General features: G+C 36.6%; 1 protein-coding gene across 2 annotated transcripts in view; it reads right to left on the bottom strand.

Annotated features, from left to right (window-relative positions):
* Positions 1 to 523: 523 nt before the first annotated feature.
* COMMD10 (COMM domain containing 10) overlaps positions 524 to 17,157 on the bottom strand; it is a 183,295-nt gene continuing 166,661 nt past the window's right edge. For both annotated transcript variants that reach the window (XM_086410787.1, XM_086410788.1), the window contains 2 exons: positions 2,445 to 2,504; positions 524 to 1,695 (listed from right to left, as the gene is read on the bottom strand). In XM_086410787.1, coding sequence (XP_086266913.1) covers positions 1,657 to 1,695; positions 2,445 to 2,504 — 99 coding nt within the window. In that variant the 3' untranslated portion in view covers positions 524 to 1,656. The remainder of the gene's footprint in view (positions 1,696 to 2,444; positions 2,505 to 17,157) is intronic.

The following is a 17,157-nucleotide window of genomic DNA, read 5'->3' on the forward strand; positions in this document are numbered from 1 at the left end:
GCCTTTGGTCAGACTTTCCTGAACTAAACTGATAGAGAGAAAACTATTTACCACTATTTTAAGCTACAATAGAAAATTTCATTATGATGTGTCACATTTCACTTAGATACCTACACTGGGAATTAAGTCGGCATCATACCAATGAAAATGTCTACCTATTCATATGGTCACTGTCAGGAAGGCCTCACAAAGTCAGCTTGAAATGATGGATGTCTATTTGTACATAGGAAGAAGTCTGAAAGAATATTTACCAAAATGTTTATAGCAGTCAGGTACGTTCCTCTGGGGACCAGCAGAACAGTGCACAAAAATATAAGACAGGTCCTGCAAGCTATATATGGAAACAAATCCTGTTATATTATAAAAGTGTCTTCTAGATATGCTATCGATGGAGGTTTAACAACTTTTCAAATCAATCAACTATGGACAGCCACTATAATATTTACATTCTGAAATAATCCAAACACCCAATCCTTCTAAGCAACAACATACAAACACACATATAAATAAATAAGGGCATAAATTCCATATACTGAACATTTATTTGGGAGACATTTAACATTTGTATTACTCAGATACCTCATGTAAGGACTGTGATTTAAGTTCAATGGTTCTGTTTAACCATAGGCTATTTCTGAAATCAAATTCTTTCATGTGAAGTCATATTTGAATCTCTCTGTTGTTCTCTCTTTCTCTCATTTTCTCCTTCTCTCCCGTTTTCCTTCTTTCCTCCCTCCCTTGCTGTCTGCCTGTCTCCCTAGAAAAAATACAGTACAGACTTTTCATTCATAAAAACTTCAAGTGATTATTTTCTGCTGCCAACTATACTCATATGTATATATAGCCATAGCATAAAATACTGTGCACTTAAGTTCAACTAATTCTAAGACATAAAAATCTCATTGATTGAAATTAATTAACATCTTTACAGAAAGAGAATATAAAAATGTTTTAAAAATTTAAGGATATTCATTTAGCACTCATTACAATTATTTTTATTCATGATCTGAATCTGTCTCCCATGCTATGAATTATTATTAATTTGCAGTACAAAGAAAAGCACACAAAAATATAAACTGTTACTAAATCATTAAACTCAGAGAAAAAAATTAAGCACACAGAGATGCTCATTAGAGTTGACTTATAAACTAGTACTAGGTTCTTTAAAATTTCAAAATATACTCATTATATTAAAGGAAAAAAAATGCCATAATGTATTTAATTGAATGTGGCTACTGTCTTATGTTTATTAATGTAATTAATGACATTCTGTGTTCTAAGGTACACATTATATTGTATCCACAGGTCCTCCTTAATACACCCAAGTATCATCAAGTATGTAAAAAATAAACAGGTCAGGCAATACAGCAAAAAATAAGCAGTAAAAACCACATGATAGCCACTTTTGTTTCCTTTAAAACAATGTTCTTAAACAACTGCTTGCTTTTGGCACACAGAACTAGAGAATGTATATTAGAACATCGGTACTCAGAACAATGATCTTCCTCGGCTGTTATTTGTCTATGAAGCAATAAGCCATATAATTTACAAGAAGAAAGCAACTGAATCCTTCAGAAAACACAACCTGGCAGTTAATCTTCAAAGTAAAATAAGGAGGTGGCAGAAGTGTGATAGAGAAACCAGTCTTCAAGAACATCATGTAAGGGAATCCAGCTGTGCTTGTATGGTCTCTAGCTGTTTACAGAGACAAAAAAAAAAAGAGAGAGAGAGTTGGTGAAAGGAGAGAAACTCATATGAAGTGTTGTTTAGAAATATGCAAATGAAGGAAAAGAATGCAACTGGTAGCTCTGCATTTTAAATCTACTCACAGAGCAATAAATACACCACTTGGAAAATTTTTCTTTTTATGTGAAGCTATTAGAACCCCAGCTTGTGAAGTTTCCAAATTTGTAAAGAAGGATTTCTAAATACTATTGCTTAAAATGCACCTAGCTGTTTTATTTTAAATGATCACTACATAAAATTTGTATGGGGTGTTGGAGGGGAGGGTGGTAGAGGGAACAGTGCATTTTCCTGGGTTACAAAAATCAGCATTTAAAAAGAAACATGAAATATCCTCAAAGATAAATCTTTATAGACCTGGTTTGTTCCTTTTCCCTTGGGCCAAGAAATTAAAATATTTAACATTATCTAAGGGCCAGTGTGGCTAGATACTACACAGTTTATTACTCAATGCTTTACATTAAAACAACAATCCTATTGTTTTAATTAAAACCATATCCATTTTCTTCCTGATTTAGTCTGTCAGATCTTCCTCATCTCATCAATGCTTCCTACTGTGAAACACGAGGTATTCACAAGGGAAGTTTAAGGAACTCAAGCTCCATAGCTCCACAATAGGGCATTTAAAAATAAGAATTCATGAAATAGAGGAAACATTGTGAAAAACCCCCATATAGGAAATTATTGAAAAAAATACATACCTTGTTATAGAAATCAAACAATTCCTTGTGACTGAATTCCACAAGAACTTTCTGCAGGCTCTGTAAAGAAAAGAAAGGAAGGAAGGGAGAAAGAAAAAAAAAATTTAGTTTTATACAGTTTACACTGCATTTCTTTTCTCTCCAGCTGGCCTCAGAATATGCCATATTATTCTCTGAGTGGTTTAAAAAAGGAAAAAAAAAAAAAAAAAAACACCTTACCTGGTCTACTCAACCCCACTGTTCCAAGGACTCAAAATACACATTTAATAACACTCCACTGTAACAAAAGGTTTCAACTCTACAGGGGTATCTGTTCTTTAAGTTGATTTCCACAAAGGTTAACAAAATACAGGCCAACAAGGGAACACTTTCATTATCTATTTTTTTCAAGACAGAGATAATACATGAGATTATATTTCATCTTTCTCAGCAGTCCATTTGAAATCTGGTAAATACCATTACACAAAGACACTGGCGGCAGCCTATCTGATTGAACTCATCCAGCCATTAATGCCGCACACCAGCACAGCTGCTGCCTCCAAGCATCAACCAACAGTTATGATCTTAACCTGCTGAGATGGTTACCTTTTTAAATGCACAGACTCAGCAAAAGTTAACAATTAACACAACAGCTTCAAAGCTGGGACTTAAACATGCTCCTTCCTTTCCCCTCATATGCAATAGAGAACTCTTTAAGGATGCTACAGATACTGAGTGATATTACGTATGTACACAGGATGGTGGAGTAGAGGGCAACATTTAACTCAACCCACCCCAATCTGCTTGGGGTTGATTTTGTAAACTGAGGAAACAAACTAGTTTCTGAAAAGTGTTCCAACATGTTTATTTTACTCAAGGTACCTTTGGGAAGTGAAAATTAACGAGGAGAGAACATCAGGAATGTGTTGCCTGCTCCGACCACACTGTCGTGCTCATGTGACGTAACAGGCACCATGAACTGAACAAGTGGAAAACTGCTGCCAACAGACATTGATTCATGTGCTTAACTGCCTATAGTCATTGCCAACATTATATTAATTCCAAGTTTCTAGGCTCACTGTTTTTTGGTTTTACTTGTTTTAATGATTTCCATTTCTATTTAGAAAGCCAACATTTTTCAAACCAGGTCTTCTCTAGCTAACTTCAGGAGAGTCAATTGGGCTCTGCTCAGAAATGGCACGTCCCTTTAGATGTATGTAGCCTAAGCACACAGGCTCAAATTCCTTTCTTTGGTTTCTCTTACACACTCACATAAGTACTTAAGTTTTAAAATGAATGAAGCAGCATACTGGCTTTAAAGCTGTATCCTTTACAAATGATTTTTTAAAAACTATCAATTTTTCAATCATATTAGAAAAATCAGTTGATTAATTGGCTCATAACATGAAACCTCCAAAGGCTGAACCAGCATTATCCAGCTATTCCATATTTCCTCCAGCAGTTAAAGAGATGATAAGCCTAGGTTTACCCTAGGGAAAAGTGAAGCAAGTTCATTTCTTTACCCCCACAGCCAAAAGTTAGGAGAGACTGAAGACTGAATCAGCGTGTAAACAACTGATTTGCTGTAACTTAGAGGTAGCAGCCAAGCTAGGCTCTTGTTTCCTCTATTTTGTTTTGCCATCTTTCAAGGTGGTATTTTCTAGTCATGTTACATTTAGGAAAGGAAAGGAAGGTAACTTAAAAAAAATACTTCTTAAAATAACAATATCTGAAACAATGTGTGTGTGTGCGTGTGCGTGATGAGTGTGTGTGTGTGTGCATGTGCATGACAGTGTGCGTATATATAGAGAGATGTTTATTTTTATACACACACATCCATCCATAACAGTAGACTCTAGGTACCCTTGGGAGACTGGATCCAGGACTTGCTGTGTATACCAAATTTTGTGGATGAAGTCCCATAACTGCCCCTCCAGTTCTGTGGCTCCCAATCTTAGACTCAAACAACTGCAGATGATGTAGTGCCACAGCATTTATTGAAAAAAATCCACATGTAAGTGGATTACATGTGGATTTTTTTCATCTGCATAGTTCAAACCTGTATTGTTCAAAGGTCAACTAACTTGAGCGTCTTGCCTTACTGAAATAGCTCCAAGAAGGAAAAGAGCTGATACCTTGATATAAAACTCCCTATGTTTGGCATAACAACTGGTAGCTATTAACCATGGTGATCACTTCCCATTAGACATACAATGACTTAGAGAAGACCATGAGAATATGAAAAAGTGAGGGAATGGTTTTGTTTCATGTCTATATGTAAGGAGGATTATCCTAGATTTTGAGAATCTGTGTTTACCAAAGGGGTAGCCAGGGGCAGTGGTTAAAAGTTTTAGGGAAATAAGGATGGAGATGAGGTGTGTAGGATAAAAAGGAAAGGGGGGTGGGGCTGGCCAGGGTCCAATTTCCCACTATGTCATGTTCTAACATGGAAGCCCACAGAGTCCAAGAAGATTAAATGCAAATCTGACCTTTCAGGATATTATAGAAGTACTTTACTGAGAAAAAAGTATAGATCACACTTCATTTAACAGTTTGGTAGCTTTATTTATGACTTTAAGTTTAGAATGAACGATGGCCGCCCTTTTTACTCTTCCTTCAGGTTCCACAAATATTATGAGTACACCTGATCAAAATCTTTCCTGGGATTATACCATTTTTAAGAAGAAAACACACACTTGAGCTTTCCTTGAGAATATAACCAGAAAGTCACAAATTTGCTATCAAACGAGAATAAACTCTTTAATTTGTTTACTCTTCAGAAAATGTACAGAAGGTTCAAATCATTATGTTGTACACCCAAAACCAATATTATGTTATGTAAATTATATCTCAATTAAAAAAAAAAAAGTCACATGGGTGGTAGCATTTGGCTGGAGAGAAGGAGCAAATCATCAGGAGACCCTTAGAGGCCAAATTTGATTTAGCCAGTGTGAATGATATGAAAGTCTGGCCAGTGATGGAATGCAAGGACTGGGGGTAAGGGACAAATAATTAGGAACAGCCTTTTTCTTGGGAGGTTTCCTGGCAGTTCTCCTAGCTGAAAGGCTACTCATGGGCAGTATGGACTGACAGGCTTGATCTGATTTAAAAAAAAAAAAAGAGCAACAAGAAGACTTGAATAGGCACTTGCAAGAAGAGGATATCCAAACAGAGAAAAACATGAAAATATATGTTGAAAGGGATAAAATTATGTATAACTATCTTGCAAACTTGTCTGGAATTATTTACTAAAGCTGAATATTTATATACATCCTATGACCCAGAAATTCAGTCCTAAATATTAATATTGAGCTCAATAGAAATATACACATTTGGGCACCATGAGATAGATGCAAGAATAGTGACAGCATCATGATTCAAAAGAACCAAAACCGGAAATAATAAAAATTTGTTTCAACAGAAGAATATGTAAGTAAATTGTAGTACAGGAATACAATGGAATGTTATTCAAACAGATAACAAACTACAGCCAAATACAGGATCATTCATGACTCTAACAAAACCATGTTGAACATTAGGAGTGGGCACAGAAGAACATGTGTGACTAATTTCATGCATAAGAAGATTCTAAAAAAACAACAGAAAAGGTTTTAGAAACACTTAGGTGGTAAAACTGTAATGAAGCAACAAAAATATTATTGAAGTATCACAACACTGATCACCTCTGGGTGACTCGACAGAGGAGGCAGTAACTGGGAGAAAGCATAAGGGAGGCTTCTCATTTCTTCTGATTATTATTATTACAAATTAGGCAATAATTATTTCTTGATCTTGGTGTTGGATATAAGGGTGTCTCCTTTTTTTGACAAATTACTGTGCTATTTTTCTGCATGTGTGCTATATTTTACCAATTAAAAAAAAGCACTGTTATGTGTTAAATTCATGCATTTTTATTCAATAAGTTTTTATTAAAGGTGTAAAAAGTCTGTTCTAGATACTACATAAATAGCAAGGAGCAATAGAAATCAAAATCCCTCACATTCTAGTTGAAGAAAGCAGACAATAAGAAATGTAATAAAAAACAATAACAACAATAATAAAATTATCACCATAATTCACAACATACACATAGAAATGTTTATTGATGACAAGTGCTGGGAAGAAAAAGCAAGAAGTCATGTGTGTCTGGGAGTAGGTAGGTAGAGATTCAAGGTTACGTGGTCAAAAAGGGTCTCAAAGGGATGATAACATTGAAGATTTAAGAAAAGATTCTATCCCATGGAATAGGAGAAAATATTTATGAATCATTACCTAATACGAATATGATACCCAGAATATATAAAGAAATCCTACAATTCAACAATAAAAAGAAAAACCCCTGTGGGTGGGTCCTAATCCAATATGACTCCTTTCCTTATAAGAAGAGATGAGGATACAGACACAGAAAGGAATGGCTCTATGAAGACAATGGAGGAAGATGGCCATCTATAAGGCAAAGAATGAGGCCTTAGAAGAAATTAATCTTGAGGACACTTCGATCTCAAAATTCTAGCCTCAAGAACTGTGGGGAGATAAACTTCTGTTATTATAAGCCACCCAGTCTATGGCACTGTTATGGCAGCCCTAGCAAACTAATACAGGCCCCACTGTCTCTTCTGGGATAGAAAGAAGAGAAGATCTTTAGCCTAAGAGCAATGGAAAGTCGTTGGAGAACTTCAAGAATGATGTAACTGTATTTACATATTAGAAACTCACTTCAGCTTTTATTTGTAAATGGATTAGAGCTGGACAAACTAGATGTGGAGAATCAACTAGGAGGTTATATTGCATTTGTCTAGGCAAAGATAGCGACGGCAGCAGTGATAGAGAAAAGTGAAAAAAAAATTTTAATGGTTTAGAGGTAGAAGAGATAGCATTCAGGAACAGATCTGGGTTGGGGAAGGAGGTGAAGGAATAGAAGGAGTCAGAATGACTCTCAGGTTTCCAGCAAGAGAAACTGGCGGATGCAACTGAGATAGGAAACTCTACAGAGGAGCAGATTTGAAGGGAGACTCAAAAGCGCAGTTTCAGACAGTTAGTTTGATAGTCTGTGATATTCCCCCAAAATATGTGATATTCCGCCAAAATATGTGAAATAAGCCTGGGAAGCCAGAAAAAGATACACACTTGGGAGTTAATGATATATTGCTATTTAAACCAAAGAAGACTGCCAGGAGAAGAAAGCAGTGTGAACAGGCAGGGCAGCCTGGGACTGACCCCTTCAGAACACCGATATTTAGGGTAAGTAGGTGTTCCATAACTGATGATTATCACCAGGTTCATAAATGTTTTTTGCATGGCATGTGAAACTGGAGGTATTTATTACATGAATCCAAATAATTTAGTAAGTTGGCACACAGGCAATAAAACTGGGTGGCCTGCCTTCAATGTTCCAGTAAGACTCATTAAAGTCACTAATACTATTAACTAAATACATACAGACTAGAAGATTTACTCTCTTTCTTCTGCTTTATATATATGAGAATATAACCAAGAGCCCATTTAGGAAATGCATGACTTATGTTGTCTAAGCTGGTCTCATGCATTAATACCAAACAGACTTTCCGCACCCTATCTGAAAACACTGCAAAGTGAAAATAAAGGTGCAAAGACTGACATTCTGCCCATTTCTGAAAAGAGAAGGAAAATGTATTTGTTCACCTATTTCCTCTATTTTTGATTTGTAATCCTGTCTATGAGTACCTAGATAATGTTGCTTATACCCATTAGCAAAATTCCCATGGAAATAAAATTTAGTAAGGTCTTCAGAGAGGTCTAACTTGATGGAAGCTGACAGTAAGAATATCATTTGCTTTCCCATTTGTTAGAAATTAGGAAAATATACATATTTTTCAAGACAGAAATGCATTAGTCATATCACAAATTATCTAATAATAAACTCTAAATAATATAGACATAAACTAGATAAGAATTAAACCAAATTTACATTGCTTAGCTTTTAAAATTAAGTAGGACATCAGAATTAGAAACCATACAATTATATTTATACCTAGAAAATCAGGAGTAGAGGATTCCAGTAAAAGAAATACTACTAATCTCTTGTCTTAGTTAAACCTAAAAATAATTTCCTAGGTACTTAAAGAAATTTTCTCCTCAGTTACAGAAATGGACAGATATAAAATTTAAATAATATTTTAAATTCCACTGAGTGGTTTACAAAACAAAAATCATTAGACACCATTTTTTAAATAAATATATCTATAAATTATACTCTATAACTATATACAGTTACAGATCACTGTAAAAATATTCCACTGTCTCTTATTATTTGCTGACTATCTACACTATTACTGAATAGTCAGTGCCATTCTACTCATATATATGAGCATTAACCATTTCTACCACCCATAATATTCAGTAATTCAATAAACATTTAAACAGTACTGATGCAGAAATGGATAAGCCATAGGAATGAGTACACTCTTGATCAAAGAAAGATCCTTTTCTAGGTAGGCAGGTTGTCCTTTATAGCTAAGCTTCCAACTATAAGAATGTACATAGAATAGTGAGAAAAAAAGGATTCCCTATCCATTATCAGACCAATGGAATTAATCCTGGCAACAAAAGGGGTACTAGATGTTATAATCAGCTTGATTCAGAGGATGCCAGCTTGAAAAGGTGCGAGTAAAACATTCTAGGTAGAGGGAAAGAGCAAATTTCCATTTTTCTGCAAGGTGGTTGAACTACACAATTGCCCAAGGTTCTTATCAATTCTATGACTTAAGGATGCTGACAGGCAACCTCCATAAACAAAGTAAACTGGGGAACTGAGGTAGAGGACAACAAAATGTCAGTAAGAAAAAGCTTTAGCAGTAACCTAACTCAACCATCTTATTTAACAGATGAGAAAACTAGTCTCACAAAGTTGAAGTAACTCCTGCAAAGTATGCAGCACTGGAACTAGTCATTGTTCTTTCCACTACATTGTTATGGTAACAAGATAAAATAGCGCTTTCACCTGTGTATCAAGCTAACTTACAGAAAAAGACTTCTCCCCATGAATTTGCACAATTATTTCCCTTTTCTAATTCATTATATACAGAAATACATAAATGCTCTACTGAGGGTAAATAGTTCAATAAACATGGCTGATAAGGTGCCAAGTAAGAGATGTAAAATGTGAGGTTCAGTTCAGTTCAGTTCAGTCGCTCAGTCGTGTCTGACTCTTTGCGACCCCATGAATCGCAGCACGCCAGGCCTCCCTGTCCATCACCAACTCCCAGAGCTCACTCAGACTCACGTCCATTGAGTCAGTGATGCCATCCAGCCATCTCATCCTCTGTCATCCCCTTCTCCTCCTGCCCCCAATCCCTCCCAGCATCAGAGTCTTTTCCAATGAGTCAACTCTTCACATGAGGTGGCCAAAGTACTGGAGTTGCAGCTTTAGCATCATTCCTTCCAAAGAAATCCCAGGGCTGATCTCCTTCAGAATGGACTAGTTGGATCTTCTTGCAGTCCAAATGTGAGGTTAAGATCTTAAATTTCTCAAAAATTTCCAGGAAAAAAAAAAAAGCAACTCTTTGTCTCTGTTATATTATTTTTTAAAAAATCTGTGAAAATTTCACAAAGTTAACATAATTGCCATGTTTAAAATTCTAATTCCAAACACATAAACAATGTTAGTCCGAAACATACAAACAATGTTAGCCCGACAAATATAATGCATCATACAGAGAAACACAGCAAGAAAAATTACTACTTTCACCTGCATATGGAGCTGATTTCTGTTGCTCCCTCAAGTCCTGTGATTCCAAAGTCTCTTCATTACAATACTGCCCGGCCTAGCAGGATCCAAAATCTCACAGGCATTGGCCCGGCTGTTTGAGGAGGGCAGTGGGCAAACTGAAAACCCTGAGCTTGTATCCAAGTTTGACAGAAGTTATAAAAGGACAACTGCAACAAACACATGGAATCCAAGCCATGAACAGCATCTCCACAGGGTCAAACCAACCTAATTATAACTTGTCTTCTTCCAATCTTTGCAATGTAAGGTTTGACCAAATGCTTATATGTTTAGGAATAATGGCAGTATACAAACAGCGAAAGCAAGTTTCAAGGTCATGAGCATGGCATTCAAGACTTCCACGACCTGACCCATGACTCCACCTCATCTCCTAACATCCTCCTCACGCACTGTATGCCCCAGCAGTAGCTGTAGCATTCTGCATGCTTCAGGTCTTTGTTCATGTTGTTCCCTGTCTTCTCCCAGTAATGCTCCAGTTGCTCTTGGGTGTGCGTGTGGAAATACATACATGGACATATACCAGCTATTTCATTTGGCTAGATTCTTTAACACTCAGCTCAGTTGACACTGCAGCACCCGATGTATATTTCTATCTTTCCCTTTCCCTATTTTATTTTAAAGGGTATCCCAGGTGGCTCAGTAGTAAAGAATCTACCCGCCAAAGCAGGAGATGTGGGTCTGATCTCTAGGTTGTGAAAATCCCCTGGAGAAGGGAATGGCAACCCACTCCAGTAATCTTGCCTGGGAAATCCCATGGACAGAGGAGCCTGACGGGCTACAGTCCCTGGAGTCACAAAAGAGTAGGATACAACTTAGCAACTGAAACAAATTTTTTAACTCTTTTATACTGTTTTGACGTATAGTCAATTAACAATGTTGTGACAGTTTCTGGTGGACAGCAAAGGGACTCAGCCCTACATATATATGTATCTATCACTGTTGTTTAGTCGCTAAGTCATGTCCAACTCTTTTGCGACTCCACGCGGTGTAGCACACCAGCCTCCTCTGTCCATGGGATTTCCTAGGTGAGAAGATTAGAGTGGGTTGCCATTTCCCTCTCCAGGGGATCCGCCCACCCAGGGACTGAACTCACATCTCGTGCCTGGCAGGCACACTCTTTACCACCGAGCCACCTGGGAAGCCCACCAGGTATCTATTCTCCCACAAACTCCCTTCCCATTGTATGCAATCACTTACATTTATATTGGGTTGGCCAAAAAGTTTGTTCAGATTTTCCCGTTATCTTACAGGAAAACCTTTTGGCCAATCAAATACCGTTGATGGTATGCTGTTCAAGAGAGGGGCTTGCCCTTATTTGCATCTAACAGCTTAGTACAGTACTTGATCATAGTACTTAATAACTTAATAGATGTTTATTAAGCTTAATTTTAAGAAGGGGAGGTTGCTAAATTTAAATATGTTCCCTTTCACCCACTGGGAGAGGAAAATAATATATATGGAGAGTATCAGAATAAATGGATTTTGTCTAACTGACGACAATGTTTTCCAAGTATTCTACAGTGTTTGCCCCCTATGCTGAGAGTAGTTTTCCAGGTCTTATAACTCTCCCATACTCAGTAAATACGTGGACCAAGTAGTACAATAATTAAATTCTAAGAACTGATTCTCTACTTAGCTTGAAGGCCTCTTCCTCAAACAAGTGAAAGCTGAAGACAGGAGGTTTTGTAAATACATACTCAGCTAAAAACACAGTAGTTGTGGCTCTCAACATAACAATGAACCATTTTTGGCCAGAAACTTTTATTTAATATAAAAATCATGTAAAATATATACGAAATATTGTCACTAAATGTTTAATCAGGGATATATACTGCAGCTTTTAGAACATTTACTCTGTTATCTGTATATGCTCTCTTCATTCTGGCTAAAATATTACTTCATTCTTGTGTAGACAGAACAATATGCTTGGCAATCATATCATCACCATATTTTTTCTCCTCTTACAAATTAACAATGTGCTATGCCTGAGCAGATCACAAACTTGGAACCAATCAAAATGTGGCTCCTATAGTATTCATTAACTATAATTTATTATGTGTATGCTGATATGTCACTATGATTTTCAGCTTTGGTATTGAAATATTTAGCTATGGTTGCTGAATATAATCAGCAAGATAAGAGGTTTTGAATATGATTACATGAAGCTTCTTAAATACAGTAAGAAATTATGTTAAAAAGAGCACTGATAGCAAAAAATGGAGCTTTTTTCCTGTAATAAATATTATAGGTGATGTTATCTTTTTCTGAAAATTATACTTTATTCTAATTATAAGTACTTATCTGATTACCAAAGCATTATCACTACAGATTTAGGAGTAGTGACATTACTTAATTTCTCAAAACATATGCTAGCATCCTAGCTGAGGGATTCCGGGTAAACTAGATACCAAATGGAAATCATATTATGTTTTCAATGTGTAGTTTTAAAGACTATGAGCTCAGTATCGAAGTCTGGGTTTCTCCTTTGTTCATAAAGTCACTTTACCATACCGAGAGTAAATTCACAGAAATTTGGATGGTGCGTGTGTACTTTCAGCAGCTACTGCACACTTTGCATCCTAAATTAAGCAACCTAACGTAATTCACAGTGCTAAAAAAAAAAAAAAGCAATTAAAAACATATGTTGGTTTAATTTTTTTTCCATCTCATACTGTCAGGTCAGTTGTCAAGGTTTTAAAAAAGAACCAACACGTGCACCTAAATGAGCATTAATTTCACAATTCAGTTACAATTTACAGTTCTTACCACCTAGCTGAAGCTCTGCGTCTGCATACTAAAAAATGTAGGTTCAACATTTGTTTCATGTTATGAAGGGCATTGGATTCGTCATTGGATTCATGTAAGGGGCATCTGAAAACCTATTGTTAACCTGCAGCATAATAATAGGAAACCCCCTATTTCACCCTCAACACATGTGGGCCCAAAACCCTAAAGACAGGCAGGCACAGTAACTAATTTGATTATGAGGTTAATTTAAGGCAACAACCATCTAGAAGAAATTGTTAACTTGTAACCATGTTGTTCCATTACAAATTTTTAACTTGTAATGCTGACAGATGAAGACTGAGCTGATTTTTTCCCATCCACATTAGTTCCCTGCTAACCTAATTACCTGATTATAATTTGCAAATTCCTCTTGGAATCATCAAATGAACTAATAATGCATACTCTAAAAATGAAATGGTTCTAACAAGCTGGTATTTTTCTATACTCCTAAGTGTATCTGGAGTTCATAAATAAGATTTTCATTTTACATTTAAAATGTAGTGTCTAGGGGTTATTACTATGAATTCAAAATAGATAGCACTGGGAGATTGTTCAGTCTGTACTATGGTACTTGAGCAAAGGGTGGAATGTGAGCTTAATTTTTAACTTGGGAAAAATAACAACATTGGAGAATTTAACTTATAGTCTTTTAACAGCCTTATGGAGATGATCATACATCATTTTGTGTGTGTTCAGTCACCCAGTCATGTCCAACTCTTTGCAACCCCATGGACTGCAGCACTCCAGGCCTCCCTGTCCCTCATCATCTCCTGGAGTTTGCCCAAGTTCATGTCCATTGCATCGGTGATGGCATCCAGCCATCTAATCCTCTGATGCCCTCTTCTCCTTCTGCCCTCAATCTTTCCCAGCATCAGGGACTTTTCCAATAAGTTGGCTGTTTGTTTCAGGTGAGCAAAATACTGAAGCTTCAGCTTCAGCATCAGTCCTTTCAATGAGTATTCATGGTTGATTTCCTTTAAGATTGACTGGTTTGACCTCCTTGCTGTCCAAGACACTCTCATACACCATTCAATGCACCCACTTAAAGTGTATAATTCATTGGTTTTTTAGTATATTCATAAAACTAGGTAACTATCACAACAATTAATTTTAGAGCCTTTTCATCACCCCAAAAGGAAGCCATGGGCCCTTCGGCTATCATCTACCAAACCTCCCTCCTAACCCCTTGTCCCAACAGCAATCTACTCTCTGTGCCTACAGACTGCCTATTCTGGAAACAATATAAAATATAAACAAATCGATTCCTAATGCACGCTAATATTTAAGGAACTGGCTATTAAAAAAAAAAAAAAGTAGAGCCTTGCAAAAACAAAACCTTACAAGTGTCTTGAGAGGTAGGATAAAAACTCAAAAAGTGCTATCATGGACCCTAAAGAAAGATAAAAGAATTTTAAGAAGGAGCAATTCAAGTGTCAAAGGCTCCCCAAACCCAACTGAGAAAAGGACTAGGAAGTTTTTATTTTAGACTCAGTGGTAAGGAAGATGCTACTGACATTGGCCAAAGTATTTTTGGTGTTTTGGTAAGAAGAAGCCAACACCAGTGGATTAAAGAGGTGCATAGAAAATGAAGAATTCAAATGAATGTAGACCAGGGGTTGGTAAACTATAGTCCACAGGCTAAATGTGGCTTGTTGTCAGTGTTTATAAATAAAGATTTATTGGAACACAGCCACACTCATTTGTTTATGTATGGTTTATGTACGGTCTGTGGTTGCTCTTGTGTTAAAAAAATATTTACTATTTGGCCCCTTGCATAAAAGATGTTTGCCAATCCCTACTGTACACAAATGCCTCAAATTATTAGCTCTACTTAACAAAAGTGACCTAATAAGCATTCCTATTCCAAATTATGTTCACTACTACTAGTTTAAAAGGACCTGTTGTTTATATGCTAGTAGAAGTAAAATCAGCTGTACTGAATAAAGCATAATTATTCATTTCAAGGATGAAATTTCAGGCCCTCTTCACTACCATTTGATGCACTGCTGTTTTATAGGAAAAGCTAGAGACAGCTACAGACTGTTAGATCATCTCTTTGGAATAAACAGAATGTATCACTTAGCAGCTCCTATTTATATAAATTTTCAAACAACAGTAACATCTCACATCATGCAAACTTCTTTAAGAGAAGAAAAACGTGATTTTAAAATTGGTAGTTTTAAAAAAGTAAGTTGTGCCTCCAGGTTTATCCTTTATCTAAATTTGATTAACAAAAAATGTTTTGAATGAGTATTTCCAAGCATTTTAATGAATTATATATTCATATAAAGTCTATAAAATATGCTTGCATGTCAATTTTAACACTCTATAGTTTATCTACAAAGAGAAATAAAAGCCAAAGGTTTGACTCAGAAACATTAAAACTGGACTGTTCGGCTCTTGCCTGTTACATGTGATGTCTGCCTGAAATGACTCATAACATAATAAAGCTATACAGTCTGGTTTAACATTTTGTATCTGTTGATGATTAGAGAAGCTATATGCCTCAGAAGCCTAGTCATTAATCTTAATGAGCTTTGTGACCTAGGCCAAGCCAATAAAACAAACCTTTAAATAACATATTAAAAAGTTCTCAATACTAATTGTGAACCTGAAACCGTTCTATATAATTTCTAGCATTTCACAGTTCTAGAAAATAAACAGGGGTTTCAAAGACATTTCTTAACCTGGACGAGAAAAAAATGACAGAATGCTAAGAGTATCCATCAAATATCACTTTTTTTTTTGACAGGTCACATACAGCTGCTTCAAAAATCACAGATTAATGGAACAGGGAATTAATACATAGATTATTCCATAGGTGACTAGAATATAACTTTATTTAAGAACAGGTTAAATTTTGTGTAGCTCCAAAGTGATAAGGGCCTTAAGATAATGGGGCTTAAGAAGCATCACTAGGAACAAAGCTAGTGGAAGTGATAAAATCTCAGTTGAGCTGCACTCAATATGCCAGCAAATTTGGAAAACTCAGCAGTGGCCACTGGACTGGAAAAGGTCAGTTTTCATTCCAATCCCAAAGAAAGGCAATGCCAAAGAATGTTCAAACGACTGCACAATTGCACTCATCTTACACACTAGCAAAGTAATGCTCAAAATTCTCCAAGCCAGGCTTCAACAGTACATAAACCATGTACTTCCAGATGTTCAAGCTGGATTTAGAAAAGATAGAGGAAGCAGACATCAAATTGCTAACATCTGGTTAGATCATCAAAAAAGCAAGAGAGTTACAGGAAAACATCTACTCCTGCTTTATTGACTACACAAAAGCCTTTGACTGTGTGGATCACAACAAACTGTGGAAAATTCTTCAAGAGATGGGAATACCAGACCACCTTATGTGCCTCCTGAGAAATCTGTATGCAGGTCAAGAAGCAACAGTTAGAACTGGACATGGAACAACAAACTGGTTCCAAATTGGGAAAGGAGTACATCAAGGCTGTATATTGTCACCCTGTTTATTTAACTTATATGCAGAGTACATCATGAGAAATGCCTGGCTGGATGAAGCACAAGCTGGAATCAAGATTGCTGGGAGAAGTATCAGTAACCTCAGATATGCAGATAACACCACCCTTATGGCAGAAAGCGAAGAAGAACTAGACAGCCTCTTGATGAAAGTAAAAGAGGAAAGTGAAAAAGTAGGCTTAAAACTCAACATTCAAAAAAATAAGATCATGGCCTCCAGTCCCATCACTTCATGGCAAATAGACAGGGAAACAATGAAAACAGAGAAAGACTTTATTTTGGGGGGCTGCAAATGGTGACTACAGCCATGAAATTTAAAAACGCCTGCTCCTTGGAAGAAAAGCTATGACCAACCTGCTGCTGCTGCTGCTAAGTCGCTTCAGTCGTGTCCAACTCTGTGCGACCCCAGAGACGGCAGCCCACCAGGCTTCCCTGTCCCTGGAATTCTCCAGGCAAGAACAGTGGAGTGGGTTGCCATTTCCTTCTCCAATGCATGAAAGTGAAAAGTGAAAGTGAAGTCGCTCAGTCGTGTCCGACTCTAGCAACCCCGTGGACTGTAGCCCACCAGGCTCCTCTGTCCATGGAATTTTCCAGGCGTAAGTACTGGAGTGGGATGCCATTGCCTTCTCCTGACCAACCTAGACAGCATAGTAAAAAGTAGAGACATCACTTTGCCAACAAAGGTCTATCTAGTCA

The sequence above is a fragment of the Bos grunniens genome, chromosome 7 (assembly GCF_055505025.1).
Source record: "Bos grunniens cultivar Pamir isolate PY7600 chromosome 7, Bosgru_T2T1.0, whole genome shotgun sequence".
NCBI lineage: Eukaryota > Metazoa > Chordata > Mammalia > Artiodactyla > Bovidae > Bos > Bos grunniens.